Here is a 13178-nt window from a genome sequence, read left to right on the forward strand (position 1 = left end):
TCTCACTTTGTCTAGCCAGTATTAAGCAGTCTGGACTGCGTGTAAGTGGTCAGATGATGAACTCCGTCTACTCTACACAACCACGTTAAAATCTTGTTTTGTTAACACAACAGTCTTCTATCGCTGCGCTGCTATAAGAGGTTAAGCACTACAGTTGCTGTTACCTCGATGACAAGTACAGTCAGCAGGCATGTAGCCTGCATTACAGGAAAAATAAAGAGGACTTCTTCCTCCGTATTGACCAGCATGTGTTTTTTGTTTTCATCCTCCGGTCCGTAGCTGCATTCCGTGTGTTGTGCGAGACGGAGTGATTGCCGGAGAATGACTCACTAAAACCTGACCCAGCAGTGAGGTAATCACTGGAGGACGCTTGGAGTAAAAATGAACTTTGATGGTGATGGCTAGATCATGTCTAGGAATCCCCAGCCAGGTTGGAATAGTACAATATGTGTGTGTGTGTGTGTGTGTGTGGGATGATGTAATTTCTGTGCACCAGTCCAGCATGTGATGGGGTGTGTACGGCCTCCTGATGAAGGCCAACGACCCCATTACAGAATCTCTCCACAAACTTGATAAAACAAATGGAAATGGATGCTCAACCCATAATTACAGCTGGAAGAAGATTTATAATTCTGCCGTATATTTATTTCCAATTTGAATACAAGCAGAGAGCAAGAATGAAAGGAGGAGAGCTGTACAATAGTGGTGTTGATAATTAATTAGATATAGATGTTTGATGTCATCCATTCTGCATTATTTCGTTTTGCAGAAATGACACTCAAACTAAAAGTGTCATTTCACAAAAATAAAAAAACTTGTTTGTAGAAGTAGAATTTATGGCTGAGCTGTTGCATTGGTGTCCTTTATAAAGTGGGTACATTTCTATATAACAGGATCCTCTGAAAATGGACAAGATGTTGAGTTTCTCTGCTCTTGTGTCGACACACAGACACTGACGGCAGAGATTGTTTGTTATGCAGCATCACCTGCTGGCTTAATGGAGAACTGCCAACACAACTGTAAATGCCAAAGGATGCGACAGCAGCGGCAGCAACATGGAGACGAACAAGGGAACTCTTTCATGACATCAGAAGAACCAAATGTGTTCACTTCACTGTGGCATGTAAACTTGAATTTAAATACGCCACATCAATTGAAAGGCATATTGACTGAAGTGTGTCACATAAACCAGGAAATGATTTCCTCAAAGAAGATCATCCTCGAGAAGAAAGATCACAAAACAAAAAGTGGTTCACACTTGCTGAGAGAATACAATCACAAATGTATGTGTGTCACAGTTTTCCTTTTGAGATAAGCTCGCAATGCAACAGAGTAGGCATGGAGGACTGTGGGAAAGTGGCTGACGAATACCAGGGTGCTTGTCCTAAAAGAGTCTCACAATGGCTATGAAGACTTCTCCTTCTCTGCTCATTCTTGGATCATGCAAAAAAAAAACCCAAACACCCATTTTGGGTTTGGATCGTTCAAACGTCACAGAGCCAAAGTTATGAATGAAGAATTTTCAGGCTGAGCTTCGACCGACGTTATGGGAAAACAATTTCCAAACAATAAACAGAAAATCAACACAATTCCTGTGACCAAAGTCTTAAAGACAACAGATAGTTAGCGGCTTTATCATGAAACTGCAGAGCTTTTACAGTTCGGCTGCTTGAATGGACACAACTTCATTGCAACTGATATATTTATAGTGTTGGGAAACAAATTGCTGATTGAAGCCCATTTCCATGCAAGAAGTCAAAATGACTCAACATCATGCACCGTTCACAGATAATGTAAATAAATCACATCACGCTTTTGGCTTTAACTGGAGGAAAATAACAGATAGCAAGTGAGATGATGTCAGATGCATGAGCATGTATGAAAGATTCATTTTCATGTCGTCTGTTGAGGAAGAAATTACCTTGTTGACTACATATAAAACACCAAAAAAGCCAAATATTGACCAAGTTTGGACATTCTATGAAATCATTCTTGCTTTTCAAACTGGTGGGCAACAGAAACACAGTGACATACCACACCCCATGTTTGGGTAAGGGGCCTCTAGTGGTTGAGTGAGCTGTGACCTAAAATAGGTCTGAGAATGTGGATATGCTCTATGGATAGAGATAAAACAGACTGTGGAGGGAGACACATCTAAAAGATCAAATACCTTAAGGGCCTGCAAATGAACCCTTAGACATCAGCGCATATGAATTCATTTTGTGTTGGCGGTGGTGTGCAGAGGGCATGGGAAAATATGCACTGACAGAAGAAATGGGTCTTTTGAACAGTAATGCAAATCATGTTGCCAGAATGAGCATGAATGGATAATTGTCATTTGAGAGCATGCTGAATTGTGTGGGTCTTTGTAAGAGGGCTCCAGCTAAAGAAGAGCAGACACGCACCCAACTGTGGATTATCAGAAATGATCTTTATGAAATGATAATGTGTCAAATCTATTAACCCTGTTATTGTGAATCGGACAAATAATATGAAATATTACTCTCTTTTGTCCAAGAAAAATGTATGACACATTTGTGAGACTAAGTTTAAACAGAGCAATAATGTGTGAACTTTAGACTTAATATTTCAAGTCCCAGACTTGGATTTGATTGTTGTGCTGGTCTACATTTGCCTTGAAACAACTGACCTTAAATCAGGCTGTCGGATGACAATCAGAAGCAAACACGGCGCTTTTCTGATTCAGAAGAGAATAAACATCTCAACATACTGGCGTCCAAAGAAAGTGCAGAAATATGCAATATCTTAAGACTTTGAGAGGGGAAATATACTATCCGAATCACCGAAAGTAATTCGCCACTAGAGGGAGCACGACCCAGGCTACAGTGTGATGCACAACCAGAAAAAAACATCAGTTGATCTGAGAAGCCTGTAAGATCCCGATTGATATTAAAACACATTACAATTCAATAACGGAGGACCAAGATAGACAGAGGACAGCTATTTACTCCACTTCAGACTCCTTAAGTAAGAGAAAACTGGCGAGAATATTAAGGCCAAAACTTCATAACCGCTCATAAGATTGTCGTGGAAGCAAAAAAACGATTTCACATGTTTATTAGTTGATGCGTGACGCATCGCAGGAAGCGCTGTTATGATTTGGGCTCCACCGGGTGCCTGCGGTCCCTCCCTCCATCAAACGTCAGAAACGAGCGTATAAAACACGTGAGGCCGTACCGACCGCTCAAAAGTCGCATATACCTCGTTAACCTGACAGACTGCGGTCTGCCTCCGCACAGACAATAAAGAGGCACGCGATCTTAACGAGACAAAAAGAGGAGAAACGTGCCAAGCCGTGGGACGACTTGAATCCACTGGATTGAGCACAAGAATGCAAAAGAAAAGTTTGTTTCTACAGATGCGTTTGTGCCGGATACATTTTTACAGTTTCTGCTGTTCGGGACTTTGAGTTGAGTAATGTCTCATGGGCGAACACACACTTGGATTCCTGCTGATAACAAAAAAGGGACTGCCACAAGAAAACTAATTCAGTGAGGAGTTTTTCATCATTAGTTCACAAGGAAGTTAGAGTTGACACTGACCTCGGCAGTCCTCGCCTGCGAATCTGCACATTTCAACTACCGAGCGAACCAAATGCAGAGAGAAAGATGCATCTGGGCAAGGCTTTACTGTTTGTCCTCCTCCTCAACTGCGCAACTTTGAGCTCATCTCTGTCGACTTGTGCCACCGTGGACATCGATCATGTGAAAAGAAAGAGGGTCGAGGCGATACGAGGTCAGATTTTGAGCAAACTCCGGCTGACCAGTCCTCCACACTCTCTCGGACCGAGTAAAATCCCGTATCAAATCCAAGCGCTGTACAACAGCACCAAGGAGCTACTGGAGGAGCTCAGGAGGGATCGGCAGCAAAGTTGCGGTCAGGACAACACAGAGACAGAGTACTATGCCAAAGAGATATACAAATTCAACATGGTCTACGGACCGCCAGAAAGCAGTAAGTGTTACAGTTTCTATTGCTGTCTTGTTTATATGCTCGTAATCCACGGGTCCGTCGTGCGTAATTACGCACCAAATGAAGAGTGCACGCCTAAAGCCCGAGCCAGCTAGACGGAATCTCAAAACCTCAGCTAGGCTCCTATGTCATTCATAACTATCTGCAGTATTAAAAGCTTGTAATTCAGCAACTCTTTATCGCTGAGTTTTTACTCTGCTGCACAATAAAGAAACATAAAAACACTGATTTAAAAAAAAGTATTTGTGTCAGACAGGGCTTCCCCACTAAAAGTTAAATTCCCTATTTTAATAATCACACAATTAAAATAAGATGCACAATCTATACATATGAAAATAGTCTTTCACAATGCTGGCCGCAATATGTTTCCTACTTCAATGTGAAGTCCATTCGCAGTGTATGTGTGCTGGAGGCATGAAGTTGCCACATCACACTTGTGAGTTGCACACTGGACGGCAGATGGACTTCCAGACTATATGTGATGTCACGTAATCATCTTGCAGGTACGCGTGTAATACTGAGACTTGATGAATGTGAAAACTGTTTTTTTTAGTGTCAAACTGCACAAATATCATTCTGTACAGTGAAGCTCAAACATCCAAGTGAACAAACAATAAGCAAAACATATTTCTGAGTGGATGGGGGATTTATTATGTAGTATTTGTGACTCAACAGTTTTGTAAAAAAAAAAAAAAAAATGTCAGAGCTCTTTTATGTTTTGTAAAACTGAACAGTGAATTAACTGTGCACTTGGACGATGTGCTTTGTCACTGCAGTGCTCACCAACCTGTTTCAACTCTGCACCAGTGTTCCAGGAAAGTCACTCTCTTCCTACTCCTGACTCCACTCTTCCTCCTTTTTCCCCTCCATGGATTCTGTCCTTCTCCCCAGTTGTTCCCACTAACTTTCCCGTCAGGCCCAAATGAGAGGGACATCTGCCCAGGCGGATGGGGATGCCTTTAGGAGAAGAAGTAGGAAAAGTGAACTGAGGTGGACAGGAAAAAAGTTAGCTGATGGAGGCACCTCCCCGTTAGTCTGGATAGAGGCATCCCTCTCTCGGTCGGTCTGTACAGTGGTCCCATGAAGCCCTCGCATTCACCGACACATCATTTAGATGGAGCTTAGAAAGACCCCACTTCCTGTCTTGGCCAGTGAATTACCCACACGGGTGGCCCATGAGCATGAGATCACTTACTGCACTGCTCAGGTTTAACTTTGCTAAATTGAGTGTGAAACTGAGCCGGCATCCGTCCCCCTACAACTTGAATGATTCCACTGTGCCGTCATTGTATTGCCTCTACTGCAGGTAACATTTCACTGCTTGGTTAACAATGAGCTCTATTTTGTTGGTGAAATATTTGTTAATATTATCGGTAAAGTCCTGTTCGGCTCACATTGTTTTTATTTCAAAGCGATTTGTGCTAACCCGGTATTCGGCGCGGCCATTTCTTTTATAGAAACAAAAGCTATGAGTGGAAAACTTTTGCTGAGAGGGACATGTGTCAGCACTTGAGGGAGATTCATACAGCATGTGGGCCGACTGAGTTTGGATTACAGAGAAAGTAGAATCGGATAAATGCTGTGCGTGTGTAGGAGCCAAAGAGGGCCTCATTGTCTCGAGCAAAGCCAAGACCATTGCATCACAGTCCCTTTGAAATCAACAGGTGTTTCTCAAAAGACCTATTTTCCCTCAGCAATGTTCTGTTTCGAATCTGGCAAAATGTTTTTGACAAAAGCGGCAGGCGGTAGGTGCCTTGCGTTGGCGTGGTGGTTTCATTGGATTCAGGGCCACAGATTAACTCTGTGATGCGAGACACAATAACGTACACGTACAGTTGGATGAAGATCGGCGTTTCGTTCGACGTAGTGTTGTGGTCTTCATGCCCGAGTTTGATGCGATTCGCTGAAAAGCAGATGTAAAAAGGCAGAAAGTCAATATAACAGCTTAAGTGCTGAAGAGACGGAAGTATATTCATTTGCGCGCACTCAGATTCGTAAAATGTCAACGAGCTAATAATATTCTTAAAACTGTGGTATTGGCATGGCAGAGTGTTTTTAATGTGTCCAAGATGATGTCATACTTGGAAATATACATTTTTGTCAATACCCTGCATATCCACATCCATACAGTGAGCCTATACTCTCTCAGCTGGTTAATGTGATTTTCATATGCTGGAGCAAGATGAACAGTTTCATAGATTCACTCCCACTCTACTCCGGGAGGGGCAACTTTCTTCAGTTCAATGACCAGCAGATGAACTCAATATATTATGGATGAAATACAGAAATTGCACGGTAAATATATAGAAAATATATTACATTTCTAAATATTCTGCATCGTCCTCATGTTTGCCCTTTCATAGAAAGTAAATGAAGTCCTAAACGTTTCAGTTTTCCGATCAAAACTCAAAGCTTATACAAGTTATATATATATATACACACACGTGTGAATGGGAAGCTCTATTGTACCTACTGTAGCCCCGCGTTATGATATTTAATTACAGGTGTATTTTTACACACACTTTGTCTCGTCTGCTTTCAGTCCTCTTAACAATAGCTCTCCCACAAATGATGCACATCATAAATTATTTCTTCCTGTGTTGTCAAAAATCAGTCACAATATTCTCGGCCAACTCTCAGCAAGAAAGCAAATTAGTGCATTTCCCAAAATAGACACAGGCCCCTAAGTGTGCTGCCCCTTGTGGTATATAGGACCAGAAGCCTGGCTTTGTGGAATAAAGCTTTGACTCGTGGCCAGTCACATCACTCTCTTTCCCTCGGTTAATGTGGGCAAACACACACTCGCTTTCTGATGCTTTCTGAAGGTAAACTGTTGACCTTTGGTGGATCTGAGGCAGCTCTGTGAACCAAAACAAATCCGTGACAGGTGCAAATGAAGCAGAAAGCTGCTGGAAGACTGGCAAATTACTACATTGAGAGGCTGGACTGCAATCATCGGAAAGGTTTCCTTTTATAGCATGGTACGCGTACAGAATCTGGCATATGTCAATGACTGAGGTTGAGTTGTGGAGAAGTCATCATGGTCAGAAAGGGGTTTGGGTCCAACAAGTTGTCAAGTGTGGCCGAGGATAGCAGGGCTTTTGACACGCAGATACCAGGGCGGTGAAGTCATACTAAGCTCAATAATATTGCTACTTCAATTACAACGTTTTTATTTCCACCAAATATAGACAAAATGTGACCGAGAAACGCTGAGGAATTTTGATAAGGCAAGCAACCACACCAATCATTCACTGTGGGCTGATACACTTAGTGCCAGCCATGAGAGAGTCAGTAAACCCAACATCATATTTTAGGTGTGAATGGGTTTATGAGTCTATATCGCCATTATGTTCACATTAAAGTATAGCTTTACTTCTGAAGCAATATGATATATATAAAAAGCCCATTTCATTGCCATCTAGAGTTTGAAATGATTACATTTACTGCCAACTCAGTTAAGAGAGTACAGCACCGCTTTGGAGCACCACTGAAATGACTCTGGCATCGAGCGGATACAAGTTTGAGCCAAAGAACCCCCGCGCCCAACCCACTCCTCCCGCACTCAGCTGGAAAAGGTTCAAAAAAAGTTTTCAAACGTTTCAGCTCCTCAATTGTACGGATTTCCTGTTTTCCCTTGGCTTCTCATTTAGCAAAATTTGTATTTTTTGCGGTGTTAGGTACTTTTTAGTGTTCGTCAGATGAACTCTTGGGCTTAAGAACATTTCGATAAGCATTGCCGTCACTCCTTTTGTGATTGACGAAGAGATTACATGAATAATAGAGAAAATAATTGGCTGATTAATCAATAGTTGCAGCCCTATAGTTAACTTTTCGAATGTTGAACATTCACAGCCTTAATGTCAGCTGCAGACATGAGTGTTTAGAGGTATCATTTAGTTTTTATGGTGCCAGCATCTTATTCACAAGGACATTTTGGTTTTGTACGGCAGCGTACCAAAAGAGAACATGCACAGGTTTAAATAATAAAATGAATGATGGTTGAATTCCATTTAGCTGCTTCTGTTTCAGCGGCGTGGTTTTGTGCATACATGGCTCACTGTCACACTGTAATGACTTACTGGGACTCTAATACAACAGAGCCAGTTTTTCCTACTGTGACAAGTCAACATGTCTGCTGTGATAAAGGCCTACTGGAAGTCTTTTCAGTTAAACAATTCAGTATGAAGGAGATCAGAATGCAAGTATTATGTTGTCCAGAGGTCATGTACCATTCGAGGTCCGTGTTCGGACATAAACTGCTTGTATTTCATCAGAACTTGATACGAATTTCCAAGCCTGTTCTCTCACAAAACCTTTATTGTATTCCTTTGATCCAGACGATCTGCTCTACTGCCCAAAAGGCATCACCTCTAAGGTTTTCCGCTTCAACGTCTCCGCCATGGAGAGGAACTCAACCAACCTCTTCAGAGCAGAGTTTCGAGCTCTGAGGGTGCCAAACTCAAGTTCCAAGAGGAATGAACAGCGGATTGAGCTCTACCAGGTGCGTAAAGGTACCGTCTCCTTGTCCTTCTACCAGGATCAGAGGCAAAGCTCACGGTCAAGGCAACAAGGAGCTTCAAAGTCTCTTGTCTTTGTTATTAGATGGGTCAAATTGTCAAGAACAGATCTTACATAAGCTGGTTAGTTGTTCTCCACAACATGATTTCAGGCCCTAATTGACAAAGGGAGTCATCAAAAACTAGATGGTTTCAGGCATGCAAGGGTAACAGCCAGACCAAAAGCCAAAAAGCACAAACAGGCCTGCAGAATGTTAGCAGAACCGTGACAGGGGTACCGTTAGTGCAGCGCTGTCAGCCCAGATCTAAAGCAGTCCTCATTTTGGTTATGTAGAGGTCTTTATTCTTTAGTCCCTAAAACAGTAGGCAGTTCAACAGGGGCTTTGGTCTGCTGTGATGATGCAACACACTTCTGCAGTAAGTCAACGTCATCAGGTCCCTGATCTTCGCTTGCAATGTCCTCGGCATTAACGACTCAATATAAAGCAATTTATTGAAATGAAATTGAAAACATACCACCATACACAGATCCTCTGGTCCTCAGGTGAGGTTAATCTGGTGGCCAGCGTTACACGGGGGAGAGGAATACTGAAGAGAGGCGACGAGGGTCATACTCGAGTGAGACATTGTATTTGTTCACAGTTCACACTTTCTTCAGAAGTCACGGAAAGCATAAATGCGTACATTTGTATTGTTTTACTCCAGAGACAAGTCAGGGGCTGGACTAGTAATTTACCATTGTGTTAATGCTACTTAAGAATACATTAGGTGCTCCCACTGTACACACAGAACAACCACAACTACCTTTTTAACCAAAAGCTATGACTGCACACATCATGATGTCTATATATCAATGTGGAAAATGGAAAAATAAAAGAACACGGGGTAATACGAAAAAGAGTTTGCTTGCAGTGACAAATTAACATCCAACGCCGCAGCTCTACACGACTTCTTTTTAGATTATCGTTTTTGTCTCATGGCACACGAATTTACTGCATTATTAAATATCACTGCCTTCTACAGCCGCGTTTCCTCCCACAGCAGGCAGCTAATTTCAGCAAACAAGCTTTGATGAACTAACTACAGCCTACCTGGCTGAGAAACAGTCTGAAAAAGAAGAGTGAATATTGGACTTATATTTGTCAGTTGGACACAGGAGACAGTGGGAGCAATGGCACAGCCAGTGCAGCGCGAATTTACCGCTGATCGTGTAGCTTAAGTCTTGTTTCATCACCTAATTGAGTCTAATGTCACATATGTGCTGCGATTTCATGAACTTGTTTCCCCCCCCCTACCATCTGTTTGCATGCTCCAGTAATCACATCTGAGCTCACAGCGTGATTCATTGCAAGTGCATAACTAAAACAACAATCACGAGTATGACGAATTAGAGCTTCTTCTCGTACAGACGTCCTCCCCTGTGTCCGCTCTATTCTACGTGTTATTTTGTTGAAGCTGGTTCACGATTGAGAGAGAGAGAGAGAGAGCTTTTTAGAGTGACCGTTATTATTATCGCTCTGCAGATTGTAAGGCCAAACGAACACATCAGGAAGCAGCGCTACCTTGCAGCCAAGAACGTGCTGACCAAAGGTACTTCAGAGTGGGTCTCCTTCGACGTGACTGAAACAGTGCGGGAATGGCTGACCAACAGAGGTACGACTGTGTCCTTTGTTGTCTCTAAAAGCTATGATTATTTCCCCAATGATCATCCCATGTTTGACCTCAGAAATGTGAGCAAGTAAGCATTGGATTTATTTTCCACTGTGTGCTACCAGGAACGAATCTGGGTTTGGAAATCAGTGTGCACTGTCCCTGTCACACATTCAACCCAAACGGTGACATCATTGACAATGAGAATGAGGTGCTGGAGGTGAAGTTTAAAGGTAGGCTTCCACAACATTTTGTCACATAGTTATTATTTATGCCCGGTGTCAGTTGAGCTGCAATGGATTGTGTTGCATATTTATGTGGTTCTTAATCCAACAATATACTCCATTTATTCTTTCATCATCAATCATCAGACTAAGAATTGACTTGCAATTGATTTTAAGTGCATCGTGTCTGTAATTAAGGTGTGGATGGAGACGACGAGCACAGTCGCTGGGATCTGGATCAGCTGAAGAAGAGAAAGGACCAGTACCTGCCTCACCTTATCCTCATGATGATCCCACCCCACCGCCTGGACACTCAGTCCACACGCCGACGCAAGAGAGCGCTGGACACAAACTACTGTTTCTCGTAAGGGATTCATGAATGATCTTTAGAAAATAGTGTACAATGATAGTACATTTAGTCTTTGGGTCAAATCCTTTACGTTTCTTCATCACACAATTGTGAAAAGCTTGTGCTTATTAATGCCGTATGCATCAGTTTATACACATATTATAATATCCCAAAAGAAGATATTTGCTATTAGGAGCACCATTACAAAACTTGATGGCTATTGCTGTGCATCGTCATCACAGAAACACGGAGGAGAGCTGCTGCGTTCGCCGGCTCCACATCGATTTCCGTCGTGACTTGGACTGGAAGTGGATCCATGAGCCCAGTGGCTACGATGCCAACTACTGCTCCGGGCCCTGCCCTTACCTGAGGAGCTCGGATACAACACACAGCTCGGTAAGAAGCACCGATCAGGGATACAAAAAGAATTTTTCCCACAGTGAAAATTACAACACAATGCATAGTTTGTCATTTACTTCTCGTGGTGAATAGCCATGCAGATCGTTCTAGTTTCTTTGTTTTGAAGTGGATATCCCAACTGAATTTGGGACCTCTGCTTCTCAATAGGGGTCTTCACAGGACAAACACTTTTCAAGACTTTTAAACTACTTTCTACCGAAAATGTAGTCACTATAAAAAAATAAATGAATCTAGCAGACAGCATTTTTGTAGAGTCTTTGTGGAAAATGTGTAAAAAGCTTATAATAATTTGCCAAATTGTTTGTCTGGTCATCAATAAATCTCCATGATGAATGTGTCGCATTATTTACAGATGCTCACAGTCGAGCTATCGCACTGATTTAAACGAGCAAGCTTCATATCAAGACTAAATCCCTCATGATATTATGAATATAATACAATCTCTCCCGTGTGCTTTCCAATAGCTGCTGAGCCTGTACAACACTCTGAATCCCGAGGCATCGGCCTCCCCCTGCTGTGTCCCTAAAGACCTGGAACCCCTCACGATACTCTACTACTCTGGACGGACCCCCGTAGTGGAGCAGCTCTCCAACATGATCGTCAAGTCTTGCAAGTGTAGCTGAGAAGACGTGAAAGGCGAGGTAGCGCGGCAGGATTTTACTAGGTACTGACGAAACACCCATGCTCGATGACTTTTGGACTCTTAGCTGTGACAAATACTTTCCCTGACCCTGTGTTCTCATGGCCGAGATCTGAACATCACTCTGGAGGTCACACATTTTTGTAAGGATGCAGATTTCTCCTAAAAACGTGAGGTCATCATTCTTTTCTATTTTTCCCCCCCACCCCTGCCACTCTGAATGACAAATAGTTATTTACATCTTTAAAAAATCCAAACCAAACATCATCTTGCAATCAAAGCATGCTCTTTAAATATTTACCTCTAGATTTATGAAGATCGATAACACACTCCTAAAGCTAGATCGGGAGGTGCTTCAAGTACAATGAATGAAAGACGTGGTTTATTTTACAATATGCCACAAAGTTCTCATCTCTAATCTCAGTCGAGCAGTTTTCCTGTCTCTAGCCGTGGGGTGATATTGTCAATAGTCACAAATATAGATTGTGCTCTGCTGAACAATGGAAGGGTCCTTTCAGACTGGATGTTATACCTTCACCTTGTCTTAGGTTCCCTTCCCTTCAAACCGTGGACACTATCTTCAAACACAAAAGGAGAAAGGACAGACTTGCTGCTGTATCCAAAGCCATAGCTGTGGTCAGGGAAAAGGAGAGCTGAGAGAATGCCTGCTGGATTTGCAATGGAAAGTGAATGAACAAAGAACTTGAGCCAAACTTTTTTTTTTTATTTGGCCAGCCAGTAGTAATGGCCTTTTTTTTTGTATTTGCGGTGCATCTAATATAATGGACAGAAGACGAAGAAGAAGAGGAGGGGACCTGTATGGAAGCGAAGAACTGTGATGGATACAAGCCATGAGCACACTGCCATTCACTGGAAGTTTTCATCTCTAACAGGTTCAAATAATTTATGGACATCAAAGAATATACTGGAAAAGAACATGTGTTACACAACAGTATTTTTATGAGATTTCTTTTTCATGAATGGCAGATTTGCTCTGTTATCCAACTTGTCATATAGGGATTGTTTCATTAACTGGGACAAAAATCGACTTTATCTCCATCGGTGGAAACACTTATATTAAACTGAGGGTACTGTTACATCTCCTTGTGATTTTTGTCCATGTACTCATGAGTTTGACTTGTTGTATGTGATCCAGTATATGTTTGACGTAAGTCTTATCGTATTAAAAGGGGACTATCCCCAGAAAGTTGAACGAGAGCCCTTTTCTCCAGCAATAATTGCAAATGTAGTGTCATTTTAAATGCAGTGAACTCCTTTGCTCTCCTATCAACTCACCAGTCACCTGTCACTCCAGCCAGCTGACAAGGAATCGCGTGTGTAGTTCCCCAAAACACTGCAGTCTTTCATTCCCTCTGCTCCGG

The 13178-nt window shown here is 42.2% G+C and overlaps 1 protein-coding gene across 1 annotated transcript; it reads left to right on the forward strand.

The window, feature by feature from the left end:
- Positions 1–3221: 3221 nt before the first annotated feature.
- LOC306793260 (transforming growth factor beta-3 proprotein-like) lies at positions 3222–12893 on the forward strand. Its single transcript, XM_079290786.1, has 7 exons — positions 3222–3975; positions 8334–8497; positions 10037–10166; positions 10289–10396; positions 10586–10751; positions 10979–11132; positions 11621–12893. Exons 1-7 carry the CDS (start codon positions 3630–3632, stop codon positions 11777–11779), a joined length of 1227 nt encoding a protein of 408 aa, XP_079146912.1. The 5' UTR covers positions 3222–3629; the 3' UTR covers positions 11780–12893.
- The last annotated feature ends 285 nt before the right edge of the window (positions 12894–13178 follow it).

Source organism: Melanostigma gelatinosum (genome assembly GCF_949748355.1).
Source record: "Melanostigma gelatinosum genome assembly, chromosome: 19".
NCBI classification, from domain to species: domain Eukaryota; kingdom Metazoa; phylum Chordata; class Actinopteri; order Perciformes; family Zoarcidae; genus Melanostigma; species Melanostigma gelatinosum.

What these genes read in the sequence shown, in the direction of transcription:
- LOC306793260 (XM_079290786.1), top strand. Translation starts at nt 3,630, where the DNA reads ATGCATCTGGGCAAGGCTTTACTGTTTGTCCTCCTCCTCAACTGCGCA. An exon ending in GACACAAACTACTGTTTCTC is followed by an intron (nt 10,752 to 10,978) that starts GTAAGGGATTCA and finishes TCGTCATCACAG; the next exon opens with AAACACGGAGGAGAGCTGCT. An exon ending in CGGATACAACACACAGCTCG is followed by an intron (nt 11,133 to 11,620) that starts GTAAGAAGCACC and finishes GCTTTCCAATAG; the next exon opens with CTGCTGAGCCTGTACAACAC.